General features: G+C 40.8%; 1 protein-coding gene across 1 annotated transcript; it reads right to left on the bottom strand.

Moving 5' to 3' along the window:
• Positions 1–656: 656 nt before the first annotated feature.
• Positions 657–11,652, bottom strand: ess2 (ess-2 splicing factor homolog). The gene is made up of 10 exons (XM_061875781.1): positions 11,258–11,652; positions 9,284–9,452; positions 6,146–6,229; positions 5,875–6,047; positions 5,655–5,772; positions 3,800–3,933; positions 2,092–2,194; positions 1,904–2,013; positions 1,708–1,823; positions 657–1,622 (listed from the first exon to the last, which is right to left on the bottom strand). The coding sequence occupies exons 1-10, from the start codon at positions 11,402–11,404 to the stop codon at positions 1,343–1,345; spliced, it is 1,434 nt and encodes a 477-aa protein (XP_061731765.1). The 5' UTR covers positions 11,405–11,652; the 3' UTR covers positions 657–1,342.
• Positions 11,653–12,492: the final 840 nt, after the last annotated feature.

Here is a 12,492-nt window from a genome sequence, read left to right as displayed (position 1 = left end):
GTCAGTTGCTACACAGCTCCAAACTTCATGTGACCTCCTAATTAACCCAGGTACAGTAACCAGAAAGCTTCATGGAATGGGTTTCCATGGCCGAGCAGCTGCATCTAAGCCATACATCACCAAGTCCAATGCAAAGAGTCAGATGCAGTGGCGTAAAGGACGTCGTCACAGGACTCAGGAGCAGTGTAGACGCCTTCTCTGTAGTGATGAATAACGCTTTTCCATCCGGAAATCTGATAGACCAGTCCGGGTTTGGAGGTTTCCAGGAGAACGCTACGTTTCGGACTGCATTGTGAAATTTGGTGGAGGAAGAATTACGGTGTGGGGTTGTTTTTTCAGGAGTTGGTCTTGGTCCCTTAGTTCCAGTAAAAGGAACTTTGAATGCTCCAGGATGCCAAAACATTTTGAAAAAATCCATAGGATGGCACTTGAAGTTCATATGTGAGTAAAGGCAGGTGGCCAAATACTTTTGGCAATATCGTGTATGTTTAACGCAAGTGGCCGGCAAAGACTGCATGTAGTTTACTTGTAAAAGCCAACGCACTGCTATAGTGCTCATTTTTCATCAAGTACCACTTCAATATTTATATTGTACTTGTACCACCGTTCTTTACTGCATAACTCATCCACACACAATCTGTTTAAGAAAACACACATTAGTAATTTGGTGAAAACTATAGCTTTGTTCCACCTTTTATGCAGCGAATATAGAAAGCCAAAATGTATCTGAGCAACTAAAACATGTGCATTTTCAAAACACTTAGATAAGCCATTAAGAGACACCTAATGTTTTTTTAATAATGTAAGGAAACATAGAAGGTTAATTTATATATAAGAGAACATGTGTGTACCCCTCTGACAGAGCTGAATCTATTGTTTAATGGGTCACTATATGAAATATTAACAACCAACCATCCATCCATTTCCTACCGCTTGTCCCGTTCGGGATCACAGGAGTGCTGGAGCCTATCTCAGCTGCACTCAGGTGGAAGGCGGGGTACACCCTGGACAAGTCGCCAACTATCACAGGGCCAACACAGATAGACAGACAACATTCACACTCTTATTCTCACACTCGGGCCAATTTAGTGTTGCCACTCAACCTAGCCCCAGGTGCATGTTTTTGGAGGTGGGAGGAAGCCGGAGGAAACCCACGCAGTCACGGGGAGAACATGCAAACTCCACTCAGAAAGATCCCGAGCACAGGATCGAACCCAGGACCCGACGCACTAACCCCTCTGCCACAAAAATAAACTGACAAATAAATACACGATTCCCACTCTTGCTGCAAAATAACGACCCTTTAACTGTCAACAAATGTCCATTTAAACTTTTTTTTTTTTTAGAAAAAGTCTGATGCTTTCCGCCTCTTAGGAAGCTGCAACAGATTGTCTGTGAGTGACGAAAGGTCCTGTGCGCTCGGCGTCTTGGTTTTGTCCGGCGTGGGCGTCCCGGAGGGGGTGGCCGGACCACCGAAAGGGGACTTGCAGCCGGCGATTGTGTGCGAGGGCGAGGGCGTGTAGCTGGCCCGTAGCGCTTTGTCCGTGTACTTGTTGGACGTCCGGTTGACCAGCCTCTGCAGGGCAGGGGTGAGCGCCGGGCTCAAGCCTTTCGGTGTTAGACTGTAATATACAGTACAAGAGGTTGTTGAAATAAATGCCTTTGCTACTTTACTTCAGGGTGGTGTGGAAGCTCCGATGTGTTTACCTGGCCAGGTTCTCTGTGACCTTTCGTAACGCCTCCTGCTTTTTGGCGCGATTTTTGGCAGCCGCTTCGTTGGCCATCTTTAAACCCAGTCGCTCTCTTCTCCCTGGTTCTGGAATCTTTAATAAACAACATAACGATACACGTGAGTATTTACGGCATTCGAGCATTCAGAAAACATTCTGGACCTTTTTAATACCTTAAAGGATGGGCCGTGATTCCTTTCGGCATATGGGGTGTCGGATCCATCCAGGCGAAAAGGCGTGCTTTCTATTTCACCCCATGTCATCAGAGGCGACTCGGCCACACCTGGGACGGCAAAACAGCTCCATTAAATAGTTTGTCATTTCAAGTACTGCAAAAAATGCATTGATTTTAAAAACCCACCAGGTGCAGGGGAGGGCGTTCTTTCAAAGCCGTAACCATTCACTGACGGGGAATCGTGCGGGATCAGCTCTTTCCCGTCTGGACCAACTTTGCCCTGCTTGAACTGACCACACAAACTTTTAACATCAGTCTTCCAACTTCCTTACTGATTACAATCACATGTATTAACTGTAAGAATTTCAATGTATGGTGTGTGATATGCTCATATTTAAACTCATTATTCTCTTGTATTACATACAGTTATTTGATCAAAACAAAGTCAATAGTACACAGTAACAAAAAAAAATCAAGTGTATTGCTGTCTGACTTTTTAAACATTACAAAAAAAGCCAAATATATTCGGAAAATAAAAATATCAGCCTGATCACTCTAGTATCGATAATATACTGATGTCGTCCACATCAATTTGTGAATTGATCCGCACATCTAACGGCTGCAAATCCTGTGTTTGCACACAGATTGCCAATATACTTGTAGCAGGCTTGGTGTGTGTGTGTGTGTGTGTGTGTGTGTGTGTGTGTGTATATATATATATATAGCTGTATTTCTCAATTATTACCGATCATTTTATTACCATAATATAACACAGGCTGCAATTTGTAGACCCCTGATATACTGACATTTTATATATATATATATATATATATATTAGGGGTGTGGGAAAAAATCAAATCGAATACGTTGTGATTCAGAATCGATTCCCATTCATAAAAAAATGTTGTTGTTTTTTTTTAATCAATCCAACAAACCACTACACAGCAATACCATAACAATGCAATCCAATTCCAAAACCAAACCTGACCCTGCAACACTCAGAACTGCAATAAACAGAGCAATTGAGAGGAGACACAAACACAACACAGAACAAACCAAAAGTAGTGAAACAAAAATGAATATTATCAACAACAGTATCAATATTAGTTATAATTTCAGCATAGCAGTGATTAAAAATCCCTCATTTCCATTATCATTAGACATTTATAAAAAATAAAAAATAAAAGAACAATAGTGTCACAGTGGCTTACACTTGCATCGCATCTCATAAGCTTGACAACACACTGTGTCCAATGTTTTCACAAAGATAAAATAAGTCATACTTTTGGTTCGTTTAATAGTTAAAACAAATTTACATTATTGCAACCAGTTGATAAAACATTGTCCTTTACAATTATAAAAGCTTTTTAAAAAAATCTACTACTCTGCTAGCATGTCAGCAGACTGGGGTAGATCCTGCTGAAATCCTATGTACTGAATGAATGCAGAATCGTTTTGAATCGGAAAAATATAGTTTTCGAATTGAGAATCGCTTGAATCGAAAAAATCGATATATTATCGAATCGTGACCCCAAGAATAGATATTGAATCTAATCGTGGCACACCCAATGATTCGCAGCCCTAATATATATATATCAGGGGACGGCATGGCGCAGTTTGGAGAGGGGCCGTGCCAGACACCTGAGGATTCCTGGTTCGATCCCCACATTCTACCAACCTAGTCACGTCCATTATGTCCTTGAGCAGGACACTTCACCCTTGCTCCTGATGGGCCCTGGTTAGCGCCTTGCATGGCAGCTCCCGCCCTCAGTGTGTGAATGGGTAAATGTGGAAATAGTGTCAAAGCGCTTTGAGTGCCTTAAAGGTAGAAAAACGCTTTACAAGTATAACCAATTTACCATTCCTTAAAATAACACCTTTTGCTACGGCTTACCTGTGCATTGAGTGCTGCCGCTTGCTGAATCTGGCTTTTATTCAGAGCTTTGCTAAACGGATCTCCCATGAAACGTGTGTTCTTGTGAACGACCTCCCGTGGTTTCTTAAAGAGGGCGTCGTCATCTTTGACACCTGATTTTGGAAGAGAAACATTTTTCAATTAAAAAAAGCCATAATTTTTAGGCAGCTGAAATAGGCTCCAGCACCCTCCGCGACCCCGTAAGGGACACGCGGTAGAAAATGGATGGATGGATGTTGGGTGGAGGTATTCATCCTAGCTCCGCTCAAATTGTCCACTTGGTAGGCAGTACCAGTCAAAGACAGGAACTGTTTCTCGCGACGTACATTTTCTTAAGTATTAAAATACCCGCTTGTAGGCAGAGATGCAGACATGCAGCGCACCTCCACAAGCCAGAGGTGTGGAAGCGTGCAGAAGAACTTCACAAGCACGTAGCCCAGTCTTTGACTATGAATGGTGCTAAAAATACTTAAAGGGGAACATTATCACAATTTCAAAAGGGTCAAAAACAATAAAAATCAGTTCCCAGAGGTTCGTTGTATTTTTTGAAGTCTTTTTCAAAATTTTACCGGTCTCGGAATATCCCTGAATAAAGCTTTAAAGTGCCTTATTTTCGCTCTCTGCGAAGACACTGGCCATTTCCCTGTGACGTCACACAGTGCTGCCAATGTAAACAAACAATGGGAATACCACAGCAAGATATAGCGACATTAGCTCGGATTCAAACTCGAATTTCAGCGACTTAAGCGATTCAACAGATTACGCATGTATTTAAACAGATGGTCGGAGTATGAAAATATTGAAGAAGAAACTGAAGCTATTGAGAGAATAGCTATTGACGCTATTCATAGCCATAGCATGGCCGAATAGCTGCGTTAGCATCGCCGGTAAAATGTGCGGACCAAACGATCAGGACTTTCGCATCTTTTGACGCTGGAGCAACTTAAATCCGTGGATTGGTAAGTGTTTTTTTCGCATTAAATGTGGGTGGGAGGAAACATAATATGGTTGCAAATGCATCTACAGGTTATCCATACATCTCTGTGCCATGTCTGCTTTAGCACCACCGGTAAATAGCATGTTAGCATCGATTAGCTGGCAGTCAACATCAACAAAACTCACCTTTGTGATTTCGTTGACTATCGTTGCAAATGCATCTGCAGGTTATCCATACATCTCTGTGCCATGTCTGCTTTAGCATCGCCGGTAAAATGTGGAGAAACTCCAGCACATGCAATGGGGGTCTGGCGGCAGACACTTTGGCATCCTCGGGCCAGTGGTGCAACTTGAATCCCTCCCTGTTAGTGTTGTTACACCCTCCGACAACACACCGTCGAAGCATGATGTTCCAAAAAAATAGTGAAAAAAACGGAAAATAACAGAGCTGAGACCCGGTGTTTGTAATGTGTTGAAAATGAAAAGGGCGGGTGTGTTACCTCGGCGACGTCACGTTCTGACGTCATCGCTTCCAGTGCGATAAACAGAAAGGCGTTTAATTCGCCAAAATTCACCCATTTAGAGTTCGGAAATCGGTTAAAAAAATAGATGGTCTTTTTTCTGCACATTCAAGATATATATATTGACACTTACATAGTGTCAATAATGTTCCCCTTTAAACACCTTCCCGATGAAATAGGAAGACTAGGAAACTATTTGCGGACTACGGCTTTTTTGGGCCTGTGGCACATTGTAGAAATAAAATAATGATGAATGAATAGAGCAAAAAGGCATAATGTAACGAGAAAAAGCCTAAATCTTGCTACTAATAACTAATGATAACACAAAGGTTCCACTGTTGTTATTGTTTACTTGACCAGTGTTATTATCCTCCTACCTTCTGGATAATACATCAAGGCATTCTTGGCTTTATATTCCCACGTCTCCAGCCCGGCTTTGACACATTCAAGTGCGGCCTTCTCTGTCGACGGTAAGGCCAGATTCTGCTCATAACGCTAGAGGAGAAAAAGAAAAAGAAAGAGAAAAAGACTAATTGTATTAATTAAACAATAGTGATAGACATGGTTAAATGAATGCATTTGTAGATCTTCTTCTACCTCTCTGAATTCTGCTTCAGCTTCATACAACCAAGAGTGCTTCATCTTCTCCTTATCTTCTGCCAGGTCCATTATCTGTTCAAATGACGCGTTATCTTCGCTGGTATTTTTGGCAAGGAAGCGATCCAGCGACGGTAGCTGTTTTTCCTCTCTCTTGTCAGCCGTAGTGCTTTCTAGTCAACACACATCCACAGACATCGACATGTAAGTGTTTGGAGTAGCTAAGCATCCATTCTCTTCCAAAGGAGCCGCAGAAAAACGAGTGACTTACCACCGTCCACACCTCTACTGGTCTGAGACATGGTTGGAGATCCGACGTTGCCCACTGGTGTTTCAAAGCTAGCTGGCGTCACGTCTAATACAGCAAAATCAAATATCAGTATGAGGCAGGGCATATCTGAAAACTGTATCACAATATAAGTTATTTTTAGTCATCCGAAAAATAGACCAAGAGAAAAATATATTACATGTAAATATTCGTACTTAAAATGTAGCCTTCCTCTGATTATAATCAAGGCAGAAGGAAATGTGAACACAACCATGGAAAAAAATAAAATCACATTGAACACTTGACAATTACCTATTAAAGTGGTGGTGCAAACATTATGAATACATAAGAAAAGCCCAATCAAGTGTAACAAAATAGAACAAAAAGATAAATCTGAGAAGAATTATTTTCTGCAGGTTTAGTGCCAAGAAGTTACAGCTGTGTTCTTAAGTGTGAGCGCTTGTCGGGACGAGCCTCCTGCGTAATTTACAGACTACTATGATCCGTTTTTTTTTTAAAAAACTCAATAAATACCTATATGTCAAGGTGACTATTAATGTTTTATCGACAATTTCTTTGCAGTTCTAATTTCCGTTTTCTCTTCTCCGCGAGACAACAATAGGAGGGTTACGCCCACTTCCTGAGTTGCTAGGTTACCAAAGAGCGAGTACCTTTGTTCATGCAACCAACCTATCTTTGCAACTTTCGTTTTTTTCTTCTTTTTCCGACAAAGGAAAAACAATTAACAAACCTTTTATCGAACACATGTTTTATTGCTACCGATTACGCGTCTATCGCGATATATATAGATATTGTTGTATCGCCCAGCCCTAAGGTAAGGTGACATCTTATATATGTGTGTGTGTGTATATATATATATATATATATATATATATATATATATATATATATATATATATATATATATATATATAGTAGGGCTGGGCAATATATGGAATATACTCGATAAATCGCGGGTTTGTCTCTGTGCGATATAGAAAATGACTATATGGTGATATTCGAGTATACGTTCTCAGGCAGTTGCTTTTAGCTGCGGGCATTACACTTCAGGCTCTTCTCCTTCTCACCGAGACATAAAACAAGCGCACCTTCTTACATACGTCACATACTGTCGTGCGTGCAACGTCACACGCCCTCACGGAGCAGAGAGGTAACGGCTTAGTAACGTTAGCTGTGATGCTAGCGGTGCGGTGCGAGAGGTAATACGAGAGAAAGAAGGTGCGAATCTGATAACAAATGAAGGAATAATTGATTCCGAAGAAAAACAGCACAGGGTCCATCGTCTGGCGGTGGTGTGGCTTCAAGCGGCAAGATGTCGAACAAGAATGCGGCAAAAGCATTGCTGCAAAAAGTAGCACCACTGCTAATTTGTAGCATCATTTGAAAAGTCACCGGCTCCAGAATTAAAAGTGCTTGAAACTCTACATGTCAACATGTCCGTTCGGTGCCACACCAACAAAATGCCCAAACAACCATTTCCAGATCAACACCGTATGAAAAAAAATTGTCAACAACAGAACGAGATAACGTCCGCAGGAACCTACCACATAGCGAAAGACATACACTATTTGATTTCCTATTATGCAGCTCATTTTTATTTGACAGTTATTAAAATATCTTGTGTGACATCATGTACAAAAGTGCACTTTATTTGTTGTAAACTATTGTAGTGGCGTTCTGTACAAAAAGTGCACTTTAATTTAGTGTTGTTTTGATAAGTCATCTTAGTGACATCATGCACAAAAGTGCACTGTCTCTGACAATCTTGCACTTTGTATTTTGAAATGACATGAATATTTGTGCCACTGCTTAATAACTGTTTAATAAATACACTTTTGGTAAATTGACTAAGTGGTGGTTTCCCTCTCTGCATGAAAGTTAAAAATAATGCTATTTGGTAACAGTAGAAAAGAGCATCAGACACGAATACAAATAGACCGAGTAGATATTGAAAAGGGAAAAGAAACCAGATTTTTGGGAGTATTAATAGATGATAAAATGAACTGGAAATTTCATATACAAAACATACAACATAAGGTGGCAAAAAACATTTCAATAATAAATAAAGCAATATACGTCCTGGGCCAAAAATCACTTTATATTCTCTACTGCTCGCTAGTGTTACCATATCTGAGTTATTGTGCAGAAATATGTGGAAACAACTACAAACGTGCGCTACATTCGTTAACTGTGTTACAAAAAAGAACAATTAGAATAATACATAATGTTGGATATAGAGAACATACAAACCCTTTATTTATTGAGTCAAAAATATTAAAGTTTGGTGATTTGGTAAAACAGCTAAATTGATGTACAAAGCAAATTATAACCTGCTACCAAAGAATGTTCAACAAATCTTCTCAACTAAAGAGGAGAAATATAAACTTAGAGGAAAATCTAATTTAAAACATTTGTATGCACGTAGAACACTTAAAATCTTTAGCATATCAGTATGTGGAATTAAATTATGGAATGGATTAAGTAAAGAAATTAAACATTGTACTGATATGATCCAGTTTAAGAAGTTGTTCAAATAAATAGTGCTTACAAAGTAAAAAGAAGAAGAATTGTGAGAAACACTTTCAACCTTATTGAAAATAAGATATGCTTCATCTCAGTATGTTAATAATAACTGAATTAATTAAGTACTTATTACAAAACTGTTGTGTTACTCATTCACAGATTTCATTTTGCTATTTTGCTGTAAAGAAGGTCAGTGAATGAAAGTATATATTTGTGGGCGCTCTGGCGTGGGAAAGGGGTAGGATTATAAATAAGCTTTGCTTCTTCCTACTCCTTTTCGGACACGATTTATTGTGAAATGATGAAATTGCCTGATGTATAATGTTGTAGGTATGTCATGTTTGAAATAAACTAAGAAAAGAAAAGAAAAAAAAGTAGCATATATTAATGCAATATGAAGAAGAAAGTTTTAATGTAGACACATAGAATCTTCATACTGCTGTGATTATATGCATCAAGTGTTAATTCGAGGCTAAGGCAAAATATGGAGATATATATCGTGTATCGCGTGACATGGCCTAAAAATATTGAGATATTATAAAAGGCCATATAGCGCAGCCCTGATATATAGTCGGCAAATAAAGATTTATTACTCACAGGGTGCGGAGGATCGCGGTGTGTTTTTCGACAAAGAATTCCCATAACGAATAGATATCTCTCTCATTCTCTCCAAGTCTCCACTTTCCTCTGCATCAAGATAGTCCTTCTGGGCCTGTAGTTTTGTTACATCTGGAAAGAAGTCCCTCTGAATGATCTTCTCCAAGCTCTGTTAAAAAGGGGGTATTTGAAGGATTAAAACAAAGGAGTTTCACCCTATTATAGGGCAACCATGAATTGATTAACGTGGACTCCGACTTAAAAAACAAGTTGAAAAACTTACCATTTAGTGGTCAATTGTACGGAATATGTACTGTACTGTGCAATCTACTAATTAAAGTTTCAATTAATCAATCAAAAAAACGGATGTAAACAAATATAACAATGTGGATTACTTCAGGGTATTAGCACTGCCCCCTTTTGGTCGCCTTTAAAACCTCTAAAGGCTTAGCACCTTTTAGCTCTTATTTCCAAAATTGAGTAAACTACTGAGATTTCGTGAGATTGACAGACGGATCGGTGCGGCGTCTTCAGTAATGCGGACGCTGTATAGATCCGCTGTGGTGAAGAAGGAGCCGAGCCGGAAGGCAAAGCTCTCAATTTACCGGTCGATCTACGTTCCCATCCTCACCTATGGTCATGAGCTTTGGGATATGACCGAAAGGACAAGCGGCCAAAATGAGTTTCCTTCCCCGGGTGGCAGGTCTCTCCCTTAGAGATAGGGTGAGAAGCTCTGTCATCCGGAGGGAGCTCAAAGTAAAGCCGCTGCTCCTCCACATGGAGAGGAGCCAGATGAGGTGGTTCGGGCATCTGGTCAAGATGCCACCCAAACGCCTCCCTAGTGAGGTGTTTCAGGCACGTCTGACCAGAAGACCCAGCACACGTTGGGAAGACTATGTCTCCCGACTGGCCTTGGAACGGCTCGGGATCCCCCGGGAAGAGTTGGACGAAGTGGCTGGGGAGAGGGAAGTCTGGGCTTCCCTGCTTAGGCTGTTGCCCCCGCGACCCGACCTCGGATAAGCGGAAAAAGATGTATGGATGGTGTACAGCAGTGTTTCTCAAATGGGGGAATGCGTACACCTGGGTGTACTTGAAGGTATGCCAAGGGGTACGTGAGATTATTTTTTTTAAATATTCTAAAAGAGCAACAATTCAAAAATCCTTTATAAATATATTTATTGAATAATACTTAAACAAAATATGAATGTAAGTTCATAAACTGTGAAAAGAAATGCCACAAATCATTATTCAGTGTTTACAACTAGATTTTGTGTGGACATGTTCCATAAATATTGAATTTAAAGATTTTTTTTTTTAAGAAATGTTTAGAATTAAGTTCATGGATCCAGATGGATCTCTATTACAATCCCCTAATAGGGCACTTTAAGTTGATGATTACTTCTATGTGTAGAAATCTTTATTTGTAATTGAATCACTTGTTTATTTTACAACAACTTTTTTGTTATTTTTATATCTTTTTTTTCAAAATAGTTCAAGAAAGACCACTCCAAATGAGCAATGTTTTCCACCGTTATACAATTTAATGAATTAAAAACTGATGACATAGTGCTGTATTTTATTTCTTTATCTCTTTTTTTCAACCAAAAATGCTTTTCTCTGGTTAGGGGGGACTTGAATTAAAAAAATGTTCAGAAAAAGGTTGAGAACCACTGGTGTGCACTACTGAATTGGGGTCTTATGGCCACTTATGTGGACACTTACACTGCCATCTGGTGGTGTCAGAAGAGTATAACATACAACAGAATTTGTAATAATAAGAATTAGTATGTCACTAAACATGAAATACACGTTTGTTACTTACGGACTAAGTACATCATATTTAAAGATAATTCTTAGTTTTTATTCTTATAGGGTCCAATAAGCCCAAATAGCAAAGAGAAATTTAAAAGAAGCATGTAAACAAACAGCTTGGGCCTCAAGAGGTTAGAAACATGATTCTGATGTTTACGGTACCTCAATATAATCCTCTTCGATGAGAACCTTTCTCTGGGGCTTCCCAGCGTCCGTCTCTTGACGCTCAGGTCTCAGGGCAACGGTGGTGACGGCCGCGGGGACGAGGGTCCCGGACAGAGCTCTCCTCACACTGGCGCTGCCTTCCATTGCGGCCCGGAGCGGCGGAGCTAACGGCTAACGTCGAAACTCTCTCTGACGACGACTCAGTGGAAACAAAAATGGAATCTTAAAGGAGTAGACTTAAAATTTTAAGCCAATTGTACCCGTTTTTGGCTGAATACAGAACACGTAGGTGTCCATTCGGAGGCAACAACGGGCGGTTCGGAACAGAAGAGTAAACACAACGTTAGGCAGCCATTGCGTCACGTCTTCTTCTTCTTCTTCTTCTTGACAATGACACCTGACTGCCCCCAACAGGCCATTAATGGAACTGCTGCAAATCACATGTGGCGTCCTTTCTAATCCCATGCATCCATTTTCTACCGCTTATTCCCTTTTGGGGTGGCGGGGGGCGCTGGCGCCTATCTCAGCTACAATCGGGCGGAAGGCGGGGTACACCCTGGACAAGTCGCCACCTCATCGCAGGGCCAACACAGATAGACAGACTACATTCACACTCACATTCACACACTAGGGCCAATTTAGTGTTGCCAATCAACCTATCCCCAGGTGCATGTCTTTGGAAGTGGGAGGAAGCCGGAGTACCCGGGGAGAACATGCAAACTCCACACAGGAAGATCCCGAGGCTGGATTTGAACCCAGGACTGCAGGACCTTCGTATTGTGAGGCAGACGCACTAACCCCTCTGACACCATGAAGCCGTCCTTTCTAATCTACAGTGAAATTTTGATTTTTTTTACTTTCTGTGGGGACGGTAGACCAGCTGTATACTCTCGTCAGGGTCCTTGAGGGTGCTTGGGAGTTTGCCCAACCAGTCTACAGGAGCTTTGCGGACTTGGAGAAAGTCGGTGACTTCACTATAAAAGTGGGTGACATTGTCATCACCTGGAAAGATGAGATCACCTACCTAGGTTCCATTCTAGAGGCCAATTTTTCCTGTGATAAAATGGCAACCAAGGTGATCAAAAAGGTCAACCGAAGAACGAAATTCCTCTACAGAATCTCCTCTCTGGTCAACAAAAGCACCTTGAAGATTCTAGCGGGAACTCTCATTCAACCCTTTTTCGATTACGCTTGCACCTCCTGGTACCCCAGCACCTCCAAAACCCTCAAAT

The sequence above is a fragment of the Nerophis ophidion genome, linkage group LG17, assembly GCF_033978795.1.
Source record: "Nerophis ophidion isolate RoL-2023_Sa linkage group LG17, RoL_Noph_v1.0, whole genome shotgun sequence".
NCBI classification, from domain to species: domain Eukaryota; kingdom Metazoa; phylum Chordata; class Actinopteri; order Syngnathiformes; family Syngnathidae; genus Nerophis; species Nerophis ophidion.
Note: the sequence above shows the minus strand (reverse complement) of the source record. Positions and strands in the feature narration are given on the sequence as shown.